Genomic DNA, 19,472 nt, shown 5'->3' with positions numbered 1-19,472 from the left:
GAGCGGTTGTTCTTGCGCTGAAGTCCCCTCAGCTGACGTGGCCCCACTTGGCCGAGGTGGCTGCAGCGAAGGGGTCCCCTGGGGGCCTCGGTGGGGGGCCCTGTCGCAGGACTCAGGCTCCCCGCTGTCACGGCCCCACCTGCGGGGAGCGGGGCAGCTGCTTCCAGGGCCTTCCACAGGGCGGGGCGACTTGAAAAAAAACTCAGCTAGTGAGAAATAATTACCCGGAGCAATGAAATATTTATATTGTCATCATTAAGCACGACTGACCGTGAGGAAATTAAAAAGTCACAAACGCCAGCGCGATCATAAATATGGAAAATATAAATGAAAGTTTAAATTTTTATTTAATGATGGAACGGAAGAAAGACCGCGTTCTCCGTGCCTTGTGATACTGATCAGGTGTCACCGGCTGAAATGCTGATAAAATAAATGGGGAAAAGATGAACGGGTTTTCCGAAATGCTAGACCTATATTTAGATGTGATTGAGCTTCGGCTGTCATCGTCCGTTACTCATCCGGCGAGCCCGCGGCTGTGGACGGCTGTGCCAGTGAACGGGGCCCTTAACCGGTGGACGTGCAACCGCGTCCACTCTCCACGCGTGGTCGCCTGCGGAGTGTCCCCGGCCTGCTCGCCAGAGGGCGTCTGCTGAGCCTCCCTGCTAGCTTGGGAACTAACGAGCAAGTGGAGGCAGCGGCCGTCCCCCGAGGTCCCTCGGCGCACGCCACGCCTTTGCCACGGAACAGCAGCGGCTACCCGCAGGCTTCTCTAGTGCTCCTGCCTCTTGCAGGGGGAGCTGCTGCACACAGGCTCATCAACAGACTTTGCCAAGTGGCCTCGCTGGTCCTGCGTCCCCAGGTGTGTCCTCGATCAGGCACCCTTTCTGTCTCCTGTTTCCTTCTCCGCCGCTGCCCTCCCCCCCCCCCCCGTCCCGTGCTGGAGAGGTGGCTCGTTTTTCAGGCAGAACGAATCCTGTGCTGGAGTTATTCATCTCAGGCCGTGCCCGCGCCCAGGGCGGCAGCTGCGCTACTGATCCTGCTTTGCTTTTCCCGAGACAGCGGCAGCCGGGGCTCACCCGCTGCTGGGAGGCAGGCGCCGTGGCTGCAGCGGGCCCCTCTCATCTTCCTGGGGGCCTGCCCCGGTCCCCACATCTCCAGATGAAGCAATTCTTCTTTGCTTTCTTCTTCATCAGCCTTCAATCTCTGTTTTTATGTCATGCAGTGTCACCAGGTTTATGAGCCTGTTTACGTTTCATAAAGTGAGAGGACACATGATAAAAATCTAAGAATAGCACCATAAATCACCCGGGCCTCTGCAGTGCTAGGCCACGTTAAATGCCTTGGTTTGGGTCCAGATGTTCAAGTCACCCCTTTTATACACCAGCCTGACGTACACCCACTGGAGGAACAGAAGAAAAGGAACAGCTGGCCCAGCAAAACGTCTGCTGTTCACTCTCCACCTAATATTGGGGTATTTTCTGCTCTTCTGTGACTCCGCCACTTACGGAAGTGTAGCGGGCACCTCCGCACACAGCTACTTTCTGCTGCACCTGAGAGAGAAAGAACGTGAGATAAACACCTATCGTCATGCTCCCGGGTGACAACGGAGTGATAATTGTGGAAGTCCAGTTGTCCGGCCTGTGCCGCAGGGCTCCGTAGGCATGGAAGGCACCAGCTTGCCCCGCGTGCAGAGAAAGAGTGACTTGCTGAGTCACGCTGCTGTCTGAATGCTGCCTGGTGGACAGTTTAATTGAAATAGAATAATAGTTGCAATTTACTTCCTAATCCATATCAGAACATTTGCCTGTTTGATGTTCCTAGTAAGAGCCCAGTAAATATGGGTAGTGGCGATGGTGGCCACGATGATGGCAGTGGTGGTGGTGATGGCCACGATGATGCGGCGGCGGTGGTGATGGTGGCCATGATGGCGGTGATGATGGTGGTGGCCACGATAGCAATGGTGAAGATGATGATGATGATGGTGGAGATGACAACGTATTTTTTGCTGAGGACAAGATTGTGGCAGCACACCAAGACAGAGTGCCTTTCTGTTCCGGTCAGGGGTAGCTGTGAGCAAGTCAGGAAAGGCTTGTAAGAGGTAGTGATGTTTGAAGTGGGCCTTGTAGAGTGAATAGTAGCTTATGGCCGTGTGGTTCATATTTGCACTAAAAGTAATTTTCTGCATGGATTGATAAGCGCAGTTTACTGCTCTTTGGTCTTTTACATGGAGAATCCCTATTTTTCAATGTTCGTGCTTTCCTCGTTTTGGGATAGTTTTGTGCAAAGGGGTATTTGTGTGTAAAACATTGCATGGACAGTGCACAGATGCTGCCTGAGGAGCAATTTTGCAGAGATTTCCGGAGGCCACCCAACACCAGCAAGCGGTTCTTGGACACAGAGACTGTGACTCACTCCTGACTCTGTGGGCCCATTGGCCGCAGCCTACTCCGCAGATTCAGGGCCCATCTCCAAAGCCCACCGTCCACTTCAGACCCGGCGGGAGTCCTGCAGTGCTCCCTGCCTCTGACCAGCCTCTCCCGGCAGTCCCTTCCCACACTCCCTCAGACTTCAGGTGCCCTTTATAAGCCCAGATTATCACCTGTGCCTCTGACCAGCGGGCCATAAACCAGAGGCTCCCAGCCCCCGACAGGGCTGAGTATCTTGTAGAGCAGCCCACAGAACCCAGGAAGCCCATCACTCACCACTTTATTGGCAAGGGTGTAACTGAGGGACTGAGGAGCTGCAGAGGCAGGTCCAGGGCAGGGTGTGCTTCCTCGGAGGGCTCCTCGTGCACCGGCCAGTTATTTGGTCATCACCACTGGCTCTCTGAACACAGGCAGTTGAGCTCCTGCTCTGGCCTCCCTCCTCCTCCCTGGACATCAGGGCTGACCCTCCTGAGGGGTTTCCCAAAGGTTACCTTCACCAACATAACCAAAAACCCCCTTAATACTCCCTGCAGTGAGCGAACTCCTAGGGCTCTGGGGGGCCAGGAGATGGACCAAGTATGTGTGGGCAACAGTTTGGTCACCCGAATGGCCAAATGTGTGTCTTCGTCTGTTGCCGCACATTTAGTTACCGCGCGTGCGCGGGGTTCTCCGCGGCGGGTGCCTGCTCTCTCCTCTCTGGTGTTTGCGCGCTCGGTCTCATGCCCGCCGTGCCCTGACTCGGGGTCCTCCAGCGCCGAGACCGGATGAGCCGGCAGCTGTCCCGATGCGCGGAGGGGACAGAGTCTCACCCCAGTCTCCGGACAGCGGGCCCGTGTTTTCTTCTCCCTGCTCTGATAGCACGCGGATGGCCGCGGGGCACCCTGGTCTGGTCACCCGCTGTCCTGAGCTGGGCTTCATTGTTCAGACACAGTAGGGTGGCCGGCCAGGCCCACGGGGCCCAGGCTGTCGCTCCAGCCCCGACCACACACGGTGTGATGCAGCCCGTGGCCCTCTGGCCGTGCGCCTGGCTTTCCTCGCTGGAGACGTGGCGTCTGCCGGAGGCGGGTGGGGCCCCCTGTCCTGCGCGCCATCGCACCAAGTTCATGTTTCAGCTTCATTAAAAAATAAAATGAAAAGCTTCCTTGGTGCTAAGACGATAGTAAAAGGGAAGCTTCCCGGAATACCTGCAATAAATGTTTGCACAAATTATTCTCAATAACCAAATGGACTGTCAGCCCCAAAGTTTCTGTCTGTGGCAGAGCAGGCGAGCGGGTGGGCGAGCGCCCGCCTGCACTGGGGCCACGTCACGGTTTGTCTGTTGGACACAGAGTGGCTGCTCATTCCTTGATTATTTGGAGTCCAGATCTCTGTCTGTCTGTCTAAAATCTAGATGCCACATGTGACTTGGGACTTTAATTCTAAGATCTGCCACTTCATTAATTCGAATAAAAGAATAGAGACAATAAAGGGCCCCAAATCACTGCATCAGAAATTTAAACAGAACTTTAATTCTCAAGTTCATAAAAGTCCAGGGTGGTTCACGTCCAGGAATTGGGAGGGCGATGATCATATCGTCGCGAATGTTCCGAGATCCAGGTAGATGAGGGGCTGTCTCTTCCCCATGTGCCTTCCAGTTTTTTCTAGCATCTTCATTCTGATCAACAGGATGAGGGAGGAAGTCAGAGCAGCCGTGAGGACTCACAGGACAGGCCTGCTCCATGCACACGGGATAGAATCCAGCCTCCCGGCTTTGCTGGGCTCTGCACGGCCAGATGCGGCCTGTCTTCCTGCCCTGGGGAGAGAGCAAAGCGGGTCTTGATGGACTGATAGCGAGCTCGGCTGTGTCCACTCTCCTCCTCCACGCAGCGTTTGGGGGGAACCTGTTTGTTGGCTGTTTAGTGCTGGGTCTGAGGGTTCCTGGGGCCATCGGGGCCATCCGTCTTCCCCGGTGCATAAGGGAAGCAGCTGATCAATTTGTCTCCGGGCGGGTGGGGGGTGGGGGGGCCGAGAGTGAAGCTGCAGCTGCCGCTCCGGCACGGGGGAGCTGGACCTCGGGCTGTGCGCCTCCTGTGTGTCTTTTTCCTTTGTGGAAAGCAGTGTTAGGAACATTCTCGTTCTCATTCTCGTCTTTTTCTGCCTTTGCATCGGCCTTAGTAAGAGGAGACCCGTCTTCTTGTTCTTGGTGTCTGCGAAGTGTGCGTTTGGGAACTGGGAAGGTTACGCAGCAGCTCCGCAAACTTCTCAGTGTAAAGTGTTTTGTCCCGTCACTGTCCTGCATCAGCAGCTTCTCTGGTCACGGCCAGTAGGTCAGCGCGGGCAGGCTCCTTGCTGTGTCCTTGCACTTGCGCCCGCCGCACACACACTAGGGCTCGGGTCTGCGCCTTTGAGGAGGAGCACAGGCGCCAGCTGGGATGGCGCAGGGGCTGAGGAGGCTGTGAGATCGTTGTCATCACTCTACAAGGTCCTTTTTCCCTTTTCCTTCCTCCTCCCCTTCTCTGCTCCTCCCTCTCCTCACCTCTGCACATGGCTGTCAGTGTGGCAGTTATTTCAGGCGCAGGCAGCTCTGCCTGTTGCAGAGGGAGGGCCCCAGTCTCTCCTAACTTCTGGGGGTGCCTCGACAGCTCCCGGTGCTGCTGTCGCCCTGCCCTCCGCTGAGAACAGGGCAGTGCTGCTGGGGCTTTGTCGCCTAATTGTTTGCTAGGGGCGGGAGATGGATGCTTGGAAAAGGAGGCAGAGCGGAGAGGCGAGGGTATCACTGGTCGTTAAAATCTTATTTTTGAAACGAGACTGCTGGGATTTGAGTCTGTTGTCACCGCTTGATTCATCTCCCTGACCTTGGGAATAGCACATAACCTCACGAGGTGCAGTTTTCTCATTAGCGTAAAAAATGTGGGTTGTGAGAGTATCAGCATCATAGGGCTTGGGCGAGAACTTAATTAGATGCTATCTGTCTCACAGCACAGGCGCGCAGAGAAATGTTGATCATTTCAAATAAAAACGCCATTTTCTTTCCTCAGCTCATTGTGTTCTCCTCGAAATTAGACAAAATGGGATAAGATTTCCCCAGAAAGGCCCTTCGTGGGCATGTGGCTGCCGAGGCTGCTGGGTGTCTCCCCGGCTCGCACACTGGGTCTCCCTCCTCCTGCCAGATCCACGATCTGTTTTTCTCTTTTGATTCTTTAAGTGATTTGGATAAAATATTAAAGAGCACTAAGATCAGATGTTGAAGATTGGAGGCAGGAAATAGTTGAAGCAAATGAAATGAGTCTATTTTACATTTATATAGCTCTCGGCCAGGTGAGAGTGGGTATTAATTTGAATGGTAATGATCTTACCTCTCTGGCAGCTTCCTGTATTTTCAGAACATTTTGCAAACTTTAATTAGTTTATCTCTACACCCCTTCTGTGTGCTAAGTAAATATTTTCACTTTACACCTGTGGCCATCTGAGGAAATGACCAATTTAACCGAGTCGTTGCCTACATTGACTGTTTCCAAGTGAAGCATTTGTAGATTCCGCTGGCTGGTCCTGCACGCTTTGTGCCTTTTTTCCTTATTTTTTCCTACTCTTAATCTGTTTGACATTGGCTCAGCGTTGGAGTTTAGCAGCCTCTTCTGCACAACAGGACGGCTGGCAGAGCGAGGGGCGGGGCAGAGCTGCTCCCCAAGGTGATATGTGGGCGACACGCTGTCGCCCTGACCTGCCCCATCTATAGCACGGGTTTCCTTCTCTCCTGGCCTCTGCGCCCCACGGCCGGGGGCCTGCGTGCCAGTTGTCTCAGGATGTGCAAGTCTTGGCCTTCCTCCTCCTTTCGCGGGCGAGACTTGCGTTACCATAGCTGGTTCCCTGCCCTAAGTCTCAAGTCTAGGGGGTCAGAGATATCACGAGATGCTCCACATTGAGGCCCCTGACTTGGGGGCCCCCGCGGGGCTGCTCGGGAAGGCGCGCCGGCACCTGGGCCCTGCTCTCTCCCGCTGCCTGGGGTGTGTGCGTCTGAGCTCCGTGCGCCCGGGAGCAGCACAGGGCACCCCTGTCGGTGCTCAGGGCTGGTCCTCGGTACAGAAGACACGCCCCTGCCAAGTCCGGGTAGGGATGGCAATGGGAGGACTGAGAGATTTCTTTTGTCTCAATGAAAATAAGTATTTGTGAGGGATTTGCAGCCCACCTGGCTTCTTCACGAAGGCTTCGCTGTCGTGCTCTTTGATGATGTAAGTTAAGAAGCACACACTCCAAGGAAAATGGTATCTGTGTTTGGAAATGTGTTCAACTTCTTGGAAATACTCGGAAAGCATATAGTAGGGATTTTTTTTTTGCCAATGCTTTGAAGTTTCCCTTGCGAGGGAGCAGGTTCTGAGCCCACATTGTCTCCTTGGAGCTCTGTAAAATAAAAAAACAGAAAATGTGTATTCCGGACCGGCAATAAATTTTATTATTCTTCCTAATCCTGCACAAACGAGGGCACAAAGGAGGGCACAGCCTCGCCCGCTCGCGCAGAAGGGGCATGATTTGTTTCTGCAGCGAATGAGCTGATGAGCCTGGGCCTGCAGGGGCGCGAACCCAGGCCCCTCCCTCGTGGCCGCAACCTCTCCCCGCGCTTTCCCTGTGGCACCCGTAGGGGCCCCGCCCCTGCTCCTTGCAGTCGGAGGCGCTGTCAGTGAACCTTTTCCAAGAAATGTCCCGCCCCTCAGGCTCCTCGCCCCTCTGTTCCGCGCCTGCCTTCCGTGACTTTCCGTTCGTGTTCGAATTTCTGGATCAGAACCGGAAATCAGACGCCCCCCCCCCCCTTTGCCTCCGGGTCAGGCTCCCCACGGCGCGTGTTGGGCGATGCCCGCCCTGTCAGGCAGGCTCGGGGGACGTCCGGAGGCGGCCACCGTCGGGGGTGACCGGGTCAACAGCCGCCAGCTTCCCCGCCCATGACGCCCTGAGCAGGCCTGAGGCTGTGCAGAGGCCCCTCCGGGCTGTGCTCTGCGGTGCTTCCGGGCGTCTGTGGTCACAGGCGCTGGCTCTGGACCACAATGGGTTCCCGGCCCCAGCCCGCAGGCGGCCCCTTCACAACTGCCGGGGTGTTCTGGCCCAGCCTCTGCCTGCTTGGTGACGAGCGGCCTCAGTGGCGGCCACGGCGCAAGCTGTGCTTTCTGCCTTTCTGCGTGGCTCCCCACAGCCGTCCCCGCCACCCCGCAGAGCTTCGGGGTAGACACTGGCCACCGTCCCATGTGGGGAAATGGCCCCCAAGGGCCTCAGGAGTTGGTCGACGAAACGCGACGCAGCTGGAGCTGGGTTTGAACTCTGATCCCGCAGAACCTGGTCAGGAGCCCTTTGGCCACCGTGGTGGCTGCGTGTGTACGCGGGTGGCACTTGCCCGGACATGCCCGGGGGCACGCGGGCCGTCTTGACTGCCGGGCCTGGCCGAAAGAACCGGGCCGTTAGCCGTGCGCTCAGGTCCTCAGGTCCCCACCCGGCAGGGCTCTTCTCCAGAGGCCTGGTCCGCCCTGAGGGGAGCAGGATGAGGCCTGTCTTCCGGCGGGCGGCGGAGCAAACGGGACAGAGCCTTGGGCTCCTGGCGTGGCCCCCGGAGGCCTCAGCAGCGTCCGTGCTCTCCCCTTGCTCGTGCTGCCAGCCATGGATGCTGGACGAGCCGAACCGCGCCCGGAGCATGGCCGGCAGCAGGAGCTCGACCACCCCGGCCGCTGGCCCTGGCCGCGAGGCGTGACCTGTGCGCTTCTGAGCCCGAGTCTCCCCGGCTCGGCCACACGCCCGCTCGGCGCTCACCCGCCGTGAGATCACGAGTGGTGACAGCAAGAGGCGTTTCTTCCCCTTTAGATTCAGGGTCAGGTGAGTCACATTTATGATGCTTATTTTAATTTTTTTAACACAATAATTTGGGAAACCATGAGTTGTCAGGAACCGAACAGTTGGCGTGAACTGCCGTTGCGGGCTGGGTCAGGATGTCTGGGCTTGCCGAGGACAGTCTCTCCCTGCCGAGGGGCTCACATAGGACTCCCGTCCGCCGGCCCACGCGTGTTACAGAACGAGCGAATGTAAAGCACAGACAGAGCCGTGGGCCGGGCCAGGCAGAGCCACTGTGGGAGAGACCAGTCCTGTCACACAGGCCCCAGGTCGGCCCTCCAGAGAGAAGCCTCGGTGCAGCAGAAAGAGAGCATGCCCCAAAGCGAGAGGAAGGGGAAAGTGAGCAGTTAGTTGAGAAATGACACGCCTGATCTAAGTAAGAGACCCGTGATCAAGGTGGAGAAGGCACGAGCCGGTTACAGCGCGGACGGAAAAGTCTAGAAACACTGTAACCCAACACATAACCAGTGTCGCCTCTGCGAGTGGACTCGCACGTGCTACTGCGAGAATCTGTGGGTTTTGGAGCTTAGCCAGAGCCGGGCCAGGGCCAGCCCACGCTTGGGCCATGACCACTGGCCCAGCTCCCAGCGGCCCCAGCACCTGTGACTCGGAGGAGCTTGTCGACCGCCGCATCTTCACGCGCCCGGTGCCCTCCCTGCAGGACGTGCCTCTGAATGAGGCGCTGACTTGTCACATCTGCCGTTACCTCCCCAGGAGGTCACAGGGACTGGGGCCATCTCGTCCACCATGGGGGACGAGGGAGGCGTGGCTACGCGTGTGCTCAGCCGTCGCGTCAGCGTCTCTCTCCCGTTCGAAGGAGCCAGCCCCTCCGCTAGTGACTGCGCGTAACGCGTCGGCCCGGTCCGCGGTCCCTGCCCGGGGTAAGCCCGGGCTCCTGAGGAGGGCCCTGCGTCCCTCTCGTCTCCGGCAGCCTCCGGGGAGCAACCAAGTACTGGTTGCTGAGTTCCCGCCCCTGCCCGGCCTGGGTGGTCCTCCTCAGAGTCCCGCTCCTCGCGGGCGGCTGCGGGTGCCCGGGGGCAGCCTAGAGGTGTCCGGGATGAGTCTTTCTCTGTGGCCCGTTTTACTGGCGCCGCTTTGGACAGCCGGGGACGTGTGTGTGTCCTCCCCTCGCGGGGTCCCGGAGGGCTCCGTCGTCCGCCTTCTGGCGCAGACCATTGTTTGCAAAGGATGTTTGCGTCGCAGTGGACGTTCTCGTTGGGAAACATTTGCATTCTACACAGTAATTTTGGGGAAAGTTTGTGGAAGGGGAGCTGCGAACATTTCACACACTTGAAGCTAGACAATTTCTAAGAATGACGGGAATCGCGGAACTCTCTCTGTGCGTAGTTTTCAGCTGAAAAATGGTGGTGCCGGGCCTCGCTGCCTCTGGAATCAAAAGGAACACTTCGCACATCACTCGCTGGACACCGTGTCCCTCTCAAAAATTATTTCGGATGGGTTATAACGCAAACTCTAAGAGAGGGGAGTGAAAGGCACATTGAGAATTCAGACAGCAGCGTGAGCATGGAAGCTGATGGGAAGTATTCGAGAAGGTATAACAGCAGGCGAGCGTCTGACTCAAGCCCAGTCCTCAAGGTGTCCTTGACGGGGAGGGTTAGAACTGCAGAAGGTACAGACCTGCAATTAGCTCCCTCTCCCCCTCTCCCCACCTGCTGGCTTTGCATCTTTCAGGAAAAGTGCCCAGAAGGACGCAGACAGCTCCTAGAGCCTTGAACTGCTAACCTGAAGTTACGCGGGACGTCCACGACTATGACCGCCCCCGCGAGGGCCGTGAGAGATGCCTTTGCACACTGGCTTGTCAAGTTCCGAGACCTCGCCTTCATGCATGCATGAAGGTGAATGAAGTAAACATTTGATATGCGCGTTCTATTTAAAAATGGAGGCTGACGGCCCACTCTTGGGCAGGTTGTCTCTTAAACACACTCGTGGCGACCCGCCTGCTTGAGCTAAGTAGTGACTTTGTAGTTTGCAAACACAATGAAAATCAGCCAGCGCGGTGAGTTGTCTCCATTGTGAGCTTTACTCACAATAAGAAGAAAAACATTTAAAACTTGGCGTGGCTCAGTGCTACAACTGTGAATTTATTTTCTCTCCAAGGAAACATGATTTCTGTGTTTTATTTTGATTGCTATGTTACAATAATAATAATGAAGACATTTGAAAGAAGATAAAATTTCGTTGTACAAAATTCAGTGACAAACCTGAAGGTCCAGGGAAGGATGAATTTCACTTTTATTTTTATTTCTCAGCTGTCATCCAGACAACCAGTTTTCAAAGGCCGTTTTTTTTTTGTTCTTTTGGGCTATTTTTCCTGCACGAGTTGTGATGCTGGCTTTCAGGTGCTCCTCCATCACTCGTCATCATTTCTGATGTCTCCCCGTTATAACCAAACCTGGGAACCATCAGGGGACAGAGAACAAAGCGCTGGTCTTCCCAGGACAGAGTGTGACCAAATTGGGTTTAAAATTGGCCGGTGTCCAGTGCGCCAGGAGGGCCTGGGAGGGCACCGCCAGCTTCCCCGCGACAGGGTCTCAGGGTGGGGTCCTGACTCACGTCCATGCAGTGACTTTCTCGCCGAGGTGCTGGGACTTGGGAAGACTTTTTTTCCAGACTTAGTCGGTAAAGCGAATTTTAAAACATGTAAAATGAAACAAACTCTGTTTTGGGAAATTGCTCAGACCCTTTTCTCTCTGCAAAAGCTGTAGCTCGCTTTGGCCACATGTTCCTGGTATGGTTGCTGCCCTAACAGTGCACGCCTGGCCAGTCTGTCTCTGAAACTCAAACATTTGAGGGACATGAGGAACAGAGAAGACTGAGGAATTGCTCCAGGTTAAATGAGCCTGAGGACGCTTGCCAAGTCTGTGACCTGAGGTTGCTTTAGTTGTAAAGGGCAGATGTGAGAGAGAGAGAGAGGGGGGGGGGGGCTCTGGGTTAGATATCAGCACTGTTCCTTCTAGATCACGATTGTTCCACTGTGGTTATGTAAGAGGATGTCCTTCCTCCTAAGCAATAGGTACTAAATTATTTAGAGTTAAATGTTATTTCTACAATTTACTGTCAGCGGGTTCAGAAAATACGTGTGTGTGCCGTAGAGAGCCACAGAAGGGGAAGAGATGCACACAGAGAACAGGAATGATAAGAAAATGTAGCAAAATATTAAAAATGGGCAAATCTGGAGAGCTTGGGCGTACAGTAGCTCTTCACACTATCAGCACAATATTTTTTTTGAGTCTGAAATGATCAAAATTAAAGCTTAAGAAAAGTACACCAATCAGAGTTTCTATCTATCTGGAGCATCAGAGTAGCAGCAAAGAAGCTCTTTGAAATGCTGACGCTCCCAATTGCAGCCTTAACTACGTGGGGGAAGACGTGCGGCCTCACGTTCCTGCTCGTCTGTGAACCAAATTGATGTGAAAGCCAAAGGCTTGCGTTTTTCTGTTGAGCTAGTGTAGGTCAGCCGGAACGCTGCGGGTTCTGCTTTCAGAGCAACACGCAAGGGAAATGTCTGAGAAGTAACCTGAAGAGAATTCAGAGGGTTATTCCGCAGTAACTTCCTTTGATGTAAAATGTTTACAGAGTTAGAAATGACGCTGAACCTGTAAATAAGTGTCACCCCCTCCCCTTTTTAGCTTCTAAATAATGATGTCTTATTTATTTTATTTATTTTTCACTGGAAATTTTATACTAGGACTTGCTGAACTTGAGTCTTCAGTTGCATACTTTTTAAATAGCGTGAACTCCAGAAAGGCATCTCCCCCTTGCAGAGGAGACCTTGTTCTTCATTTCAGTGCTTTTTTTTTTTTTTTTTTTTTTTTTTGTAGTTTATAGACTAGAAGGTGCAGAGCAGAGATCTTAAAGGCGATTATCTGGCGGAAGATTCTAACAACAGGCATCCCTTATGGAGTCTGGCGAGCTGGGCTGCAGTGTGGACCAGGTTCCGTTTGCCGTGGGCTCGGTCTGACCTTCCTTGCCCACAGCCTGTGGGTGCCACACGGGCGTGTTGGAACGGCCAGCGTGCGTGGAACACCTCTGTGTGGGCTTGGACACCTGCCGTGCCCTCAGCTATAACAGCCGCATCCAGTCCAAACCCACTGGAGCAGAGCAGCGAGCTGCCTGCCGGAGGAGCGCGTTGGCGGCGTCTCGCGTGTGCTGAGTTTCAGCTCGTTTGACGCCTTGTTTCCCGATTGAATCCATGCTCACCCCTTGTATGACCAGTTTTACCACTGCGTTATCCCAGCTCTACCCAGCAGAGGCTCATTACCGAATCCAGTACATGGAGCCATGACAGCCCTGAGGACAGCGGGGGGGCTCCGGCATCAGGTGACGTTGCTGCCAAGGTCGAGGAGCCTGAGGGGAGCGAGACCAGCATGACTCCGCCCCCAGCTTCCGCTCCCGTCCCCCCACACCCTCTGACCCAGGATCTTTCTGTCAGGGAGTCAAGCCTGTGTTGGGAGCTGGTTCCATGACTAAGGGAGGGAGCGCGAGGTGTTAACAGGCGATGCCCACGTAGATTGAGAAGTAACCTGACCTTGCGCGTCCTCCGCACGCCTGTAGCTGGGATCAGGGCCCAGAAACCACCTTCCTGCAAACTCATGGAGGTTCCCAGACCCCTGATTGTAAGAACTTCAGTAACTGCTTTGTGGGCGAGCCTGGACTTGGGGGGGCTTACTGCAAGGATGCTGATCACCCGCCTGTTTGCAAAGTCGAGCCAGGTCCCTTAGCGTGGTCCCTGACTGGCTGGCCAGGACCTGGGGCTGAGCCACAGCAGGGAGAAGCTGGGATATGTCGCTGCGGCTGCTCTGCACAGCTCAGGGCAGAGCTCACGCTGTTCGCAGTGCTCCCGCCTGCAAGTCAGAATGCTGAGTCGGGGCGAGCAGTTGCCCAGCTGGCACAAAGCCGTCTGGCGGTCTTATTGGAGGACCGGTTAGTTCCCAGTAAGCAGGAACGGCCGTCACTTTGTGCCTGTGTGAGTGCCAGAGCCAGAGGGACGGAGGAGGCTGCTGATGAGAGGCGGCCTAGCTTCTCGGCCCTGGCCTCCTGGGGGACCCCTGTCCGAGGCCCTCCTGCCTGTCACACCCTGGCCGCTAATGCCCACGAGGGTCTACTGCTTACTCCTGTTTCCGTGCTTTCTGGTGTTCTTGGCCCGTCCAGTGCTGGTTTCCTGTGAGCACGAGCTTCAGCCTGGGCAATGTGAAGCCGGGTCCTGACCACAGCGCCCACTGTAGGGCCTCCGTGTCGTTGGCCCTCGTGGCGGTGGTTGGCCGTCTTCTCTAGAGCTCTGTGGCTGGTGACTGCTTCGTCCCACACCAGCGGCTCTCCGCGTCTGTCTCCACGCTCACCGTGACGAGGACACCGTCCTTCCAGGCCCTGGCTGTCCTGCTGGCATTTTCTTTCTTTAATTATATCCACAGCAACTCTCTTTCTCAGTAAGTTCACAATCGGAGACACTGGTAGTTAGGACGTCAACATAGGAGTTTGGGGGCAGTCAGAATTAAGCCCATAACACCTGTCATCCTCCTAGCTATTCTTTTTTTAAAAATATTTATTTATTCATGCATACAGGAACTTGGGTGCAGGCCAGAGGTGTGGGGGGTGAGAGGATTCACCAGAGACAGAGTGGGGAGCAGAACCGGTGGATCCACTGAAATCCACTGCTGACGGGAGCAGTGGGGAGACAGGAGAAGTGGGGAGACAGGAGAGGTTGGCTGTACCATGTGGGTAGCTCCCTGGCCGGGGATCAAATTTATGCTGCAGCAGCCGCAGGCAGCTTCCAGTGCTGGGACTCAACCCCTGCGCCCCCAGGGAGGCCCCATACATATTCTCGAGGTTCTCCTTTAACGCCGAAATAGTGGCAGGTGCTAAGCAGGCACTGTCGTGGCGGCAGTTCTGTTGCCTCGTGCATCTGCATGGGGTATAACCCTACCCGCCATACCCTGCCTTGCCATACTTGCGTGGCCGGAGAAGTCGGTGCTTGATAGAATGATGGCGGCTTTGCATGTCCACGTCTGACTCACTGTGAGGTTATGTGAAGTGCAGCAATAACGGACATTTAAATCGCATCACCTGCTTTTCCTATTACTGTCTTTATGTAAACCTGCGGTTCGCATAAATGCTCAGTTACTTACTGTGTCATCATCATCATCATCATCATCATCATCCTCCTCCTCCTCATCATCATCGTGGTGGCAGCTCCCAGATGGCAAATGATGCATCTGCAGGGACCAAGTGGGGGGCAGGAAAGCGTCCCCCAGAATCCACTCCTTGCTCACAGAAGGGAGGATCGGTGTGAACTGACACTCCCTTCACCACGGCTGGGAGCTGCCCCCCACCCTCGCGCACCTCTGGGCCCCGCGGCCGCGGCCCACCCTGGTCCCTTTCCCGACTCTGAGAGAGAGCTAGTGTTTGCATTTTGCAAATGAGAAAAACAGACTCCAGACTCCGGTTAGAGCTAATGCTGGGTGACCCAGGGGCCTTCAGCACCAGCCTGTCGTCGGCCAGCAGCCAGCAGCGAAAGCTGAGCCTTTGCCGTGCTGACCCTCGTGAGCCGTCCAAGAGAATGTCACTTTACTCGCAAAAGAGGTTATTTTTTGAAGACTGGAAATGCAGACACCCAGGCCAGCAGAGCACCGTCAAACCAGAATCTGGGCGGATGAGCAGGCCGACCTGGGGCTTCTACAGCAACGGGGTCATCGGCTCGTAGGGCAAGGCGGGGGCTTGCGAGCAGGGAGCGTTTCCCAGGCCATGTTTCAGAGACCACGGAGGCTTAGGTTTGTGTGGAGGATCTCTGTGATCCCCCATTAGCTCAGAGCCCACTCTATCAATAATTAGTGGCGGCTGAGCCAGTGCCAATAAGAACACGAGAAAAGTGCTTGACGTTCTAAGTATAAGGGGAATGAAAAGTTAACCAGACATCATGCTGCTCTCTACCCACTGAATGGCAAAATGGGGGCGAGTCACAGCAGCAGTGTTGTCAAGGAGCTGGCACATCCAGAACGCTCATCCACTGTGCCTGGCCGTGCGGAATGATACAACTACTTCGGAAAATAGTTTGGCAATTTCATAAAAAGTTAAAGTGGCTCCACCCTGCGACCTAGCATTTATGTGTATACACAAATAATTTATTCAAGAAGGATGAAGGCACGTCAAGAAAGGACCCGGTACTAGAACATTTGTCTCACTCTTACTCAGCGTGGAAAAACACTGGGAACAGCTTAGTTATCAGTCAACAGAATGGCTAATCAGACAGCAATGTCTGACTGCAGTGGAATACGACTCAGCACGAAAAAGCAGCAACATGAACATTTCTCAAAATACGGTGAGTGAACGATGGAGAGACAAAGAAATACAGGCTAGGGCATCCCTGGTGGCCGAGAGGTTGGGTCTCAGTGCTGTCACCTCTATGGCCTGCGTTCGATCCCCGGCCAGGGAGCTGCCCACAGGGCATGGTGGACCTCTCCTGTCTCCCCACTGCTCCCCTCAGCAGTGGATTCCAGTGGATCTGCCTGTTCTGCTCCCCACTCTGTCTCTGGTGGATCCTCTCACCCCCCCCCCCACTGCCCCCGCTGCACCTCTGGCCTGCACCCCAGCTCTTGTACACAAAAGTGAAAAATAAAAGAAAAGCTGGCTGTGTGGTGACATAGGATACAGAATACTCGAACAGGCAACACAGTCTATAGTCTGTTATCAGTACATAATTTCCTTATATATAGATGTGTTTACACACACACACACACCCCGCTCGCCAGAAGTCAGCTCCTTTTGGGGCAGGATGTAGACTAGAAAGGAATGTAAAGAACATTCTCGATTGATGGAAATAACCAGTGTTTCGGGGGGACTGTGGACTCAGCGACCTCTCACACAGGTGCGGTTTACAACGTATAGTGACAGGAGCCTCAGAAGCCGCGCCTTCCGGCCACAGCAGCACCGGCATTGAGGGAGCGGCAGGCGACGACCCCCACGCAGGGTGAGCACCGAGCACTCAGCAACTGCCTGCACTGTCCTGCGCCGCTGACTTCAGGTGCCAGGACTAATGAGATTTAGGGCAACTTTGAACCCGAGACGTCTTCTCAGAAATAAAGTAAAAGGCCACGTCTTAGAATCAGTGGGGTGAACCCCCTTTCTTGGCACAGCTGAGGCAGCTCCCCGTGCTCTTCCCTGCACAGCAGGTGTTCCCTTCAGAGGATGCAGCTGCCCCCAGATCCCTGTGCACAGCTGGACCCCAGGGCCCCCTGAGCCCGCCTGGACAGCGGCTCCTCCTCATACTCGGTGTTGCATGTGGGGTGCGTGCAGGGTGCGTGCGGGACATCTTGCTCCAGCCGTGCTAAGCTCCCGCGCGGTCAGGCAGGGATCAGCGCATCACGAGCGCGGGAGTCATGGTGGCTGTTTGCTTCTAAGGCTGTGATCTGGCGCCATGAATTATTAATTGCTAGGCCGAATGGCGTCGCTCCCGGAACCCATTATAAATGGAGGAGCGCCCGTATCTGCCTGATCTGAGGAGCGCAGGACGGGGCGCCCGCAGCGGGCGCTCTGGGGGACGTGGCAGGCTCCGGACAGGCGGCCCCCAAACTTTCTGCCGTAAAATGCAAAGGACAGAAGGGCATGTTTCATGAGCCGCTTGGCACCCTGGGAGGAGGGCGCCGAGGCGGCTGCTGCTGGCGAGGGCTGCGATGGTGCTGAGGAGGGTCTTTGGCCGGCGCTGAGCACATGCGGGAGTGTGGGGCTGCGCTGGAGGAAGCCTGGACTGGAGCGCCGGAGCGTCTTGCGTCTCTGCTGCTGCCGAGGAGGAAATAAATAATGCACCGCGGACTGAAGCCGCGCTCAGGATAGCTCAGGATCGGCGGGCGGAAAGCAGCTTCCGCTAGAGTGAGTAAGTTATTTTTCAACACGAGTTATAGCTTTTCCGAGGAGGCAGAGCTAGGACTGGCGGCCTCTTTGCCGGGATACTTAGCTTTAATACTTGATGAAGCCTCCAGTCTTCCTTGCTGCTCTCTTTAATATGTAATGCCGTTTTATTTTAAAGCCTTCTGCAGAAAAATAGATGGGCCTGGATTCTGTTCCTTCCTCTGTGTGTGTGTGTGTGTGTGTGTGTGTGTGTGAACTCAAGATTAGTCTCATTTTAAGCAAGATTTTTTTTTAGCAATTTATGAATATTTCAGAAGTAGACTCTCCACACAGACACGCGGGGCTCTGTTCAGCCCAGACGACGCCTCGCCCGTGTGACAAACGCCGCGCTGTTCACGCGGCCGCTTACAGGAGGAAACTGCACCCAGCTCTGAGCCACGCAGCGGTTTTGAATCGGTGGTTTTATCAATGTAAATTGTAACGGGGTCACTGGCGGCCGTCACTGGGCTGTGCTCACCAGCCTCGCCGCTCTGAGAGATCCTTCCAGAAGCAACGATTCCGCTGACTCTGTAGAGCTCACATGCTGCACCGGCGTCGCGGCGCGTCGCTGCCTGAGCGCACAGGGGTGCTCCTCCTTCCGTTCCGCTGAAAGGAAAACATCGTGCTCGCAAAGAAATAATTTGGGCGGTCGGATGTGGCCCGGGGCATAGGGAGTCATTGGTTCTGCGCCAGCGGAGCCGGGGCAGGCGGCCTGGGCGGGAGACCCAGCGGCCCTGCTCCTGCGCAGCCCGTCCCAGCGCGCGGCCGCGCAGGTGGCGCCGGGGCCCGTGCGCGGGGAAGGGACTAAAAGCTGAGACGGCTTCGCCCCGGGGCAGAGGGGCCAGGCTCGTCACGGCGCGTGAGGGGAGTCTCAGGAGCACGGGTGCTGAAGGCTCTCGCCCCCCCCCCCCGCCCCGGGCCTTCGTTGGGGTCAGCTCCAGTGCCCCTCGGCCCCGCTGGCCCCGCTGGCACTCGCGTCTAGCCTGCGGGCTGCTCCCCAGTGCCGGCGCCTGTGGCTGCCCCACACCCGTTCCGGCCGCCGCTGTGCCGTGGGCGACCTGGCCCCGGGGGCTCTCCTGGGACCCACCCGCGGTGCGAGCGAGAGGGGCTGTCGCGGACGCAGGCTCTGTGCCCCGCCGGCTGCATGGCCAGCTCTGCCCCCCCGGAGTAGCGGCTTCCTCCAGAGCCCCGAGGAGGGAGTTGTTGGGGTGCAGCGTGTGCCCCAAGAGCACCAGCCACAGCCTGTCCCGTGCCCCGCCCGCCCCCGCGCCGCATCTGTCCTCCCGGCCTCTGGGCAGCTAGTGGGCACCGTGGGGAGGCACCGCGGGCCTTACTTAAATGTGCATTTATTTTTAATGAAGAGTGAAAATCAGAGTGCTTCTGTCATCCGCAGCTCACCACACCGCCGTCCTGTGGTGTGCGCTCCCTGTAAGCAGCAGCCTCCCCGGCTGTCGTCCGCGGAATCGATGGGCGGGAGGGATTCCCGGGGTAGGAGACATGTCCGGGTGGCTGCACGGGGAGGACTCGGTGTGGCCGGCAGCCCGAGACTGATTCCGGGCTCCGGCCTCCCAGGAGATGTCTCTGAGCATGCGGGGCTGGGCCAGGCCCGCCCGGTCTGCGGATCCTCCCTTGTCCCGGCCGTCAGCACCACTGCTCTGCGCTGAGACGTCCCTGTGACAAAGCCCTGGGTCCACGTGTGTCCACCGGGCCCGCCTGCCCAGCCCGCACGTGCTCTGCTGGGCAAGCAGGAGCCGGGGCCCACAGCTCAGCTCCTCGGTGCCAGCTCAATAGACGTGTCAGATGTCGATTTTCCTAACAAGTTCACATTTCTCTCCAAAATGTTAATAAAATATTCATTGCGCACGCGTGACAGTTTCTGGGGGACGCTGCAGAAGTCGCGCCGGCTGTAATTTTAGAAAGGCGACGTGAGCGCTGCGCTGCGCTCCCTGCCCGCACACCCTCGCAGCTGAGGTCCTGCAGGCACAGCGGGTGCCAGAGGCGCTGCCACAGCCTCTGGTCTGGAGCTTCTGGGTGGAGATGTCTGGGTCTCAGGCTTCCTCCCCCGCCCCAGGCCCCTGCAGAGGAGGAGTGTTGCAGAACCTGAGCCCATAGGTGTGTGAAGAGCCAGCAGAGGAGGAGCTCATTATGCGAGGTGGGCTCCCCTGTGTCTCTCTCTGGAATGCGGGGCGCTGGCTTGCTCCAGCTGCCCTGGAGGCCTGCCTCCTGGATGTTCACCTCACATCGAGGGGCTGGGAGTGAGCGGCAAGGAGGCAACTTGTGAGGAGAACAGTGGGCCGG

At 56.2% G+C, this 19,472-nt stretch overlaps 1 protein-coding gene across 1 annotated transcript in view; it reads right to left on the bottom strand.

The window, feature by feature from the left end:
• LOC311180189 (isocitrate dehydrogenase [NADP], mitochondrial-like) overlaps positions 1-1,589 on the bottom strand; it is a gene marked incomplete at its 5' end in the record, with an annotated part of 39,016 nt that extends 37,427 nt beyond the window's left edge. The window contains 1 exon segment of the mRNA XM_084247850.1: positions 1,506-1,589. Coding sequence (XP_084103976.1) covers positions 1,506-1,589 — 84 coding nt within the window.
• Positions 1,590-19,472: the final 17,883 nt, after the last annotated feature.

Source organism: Talpa europaea (assembly GCF_964194135.1).
Source record: "Talpa europaea genome assembly, chromosome: 11".
Lineage (NCBI taxonomy): Eukaryota > Metazoa > Chordata > Mammalia > Eulipotyphla > Talpidae > Talpa > Talpa europaea.
This window is presented reverse-complemented; position numbering and strand designations above follow the sequence as displayed.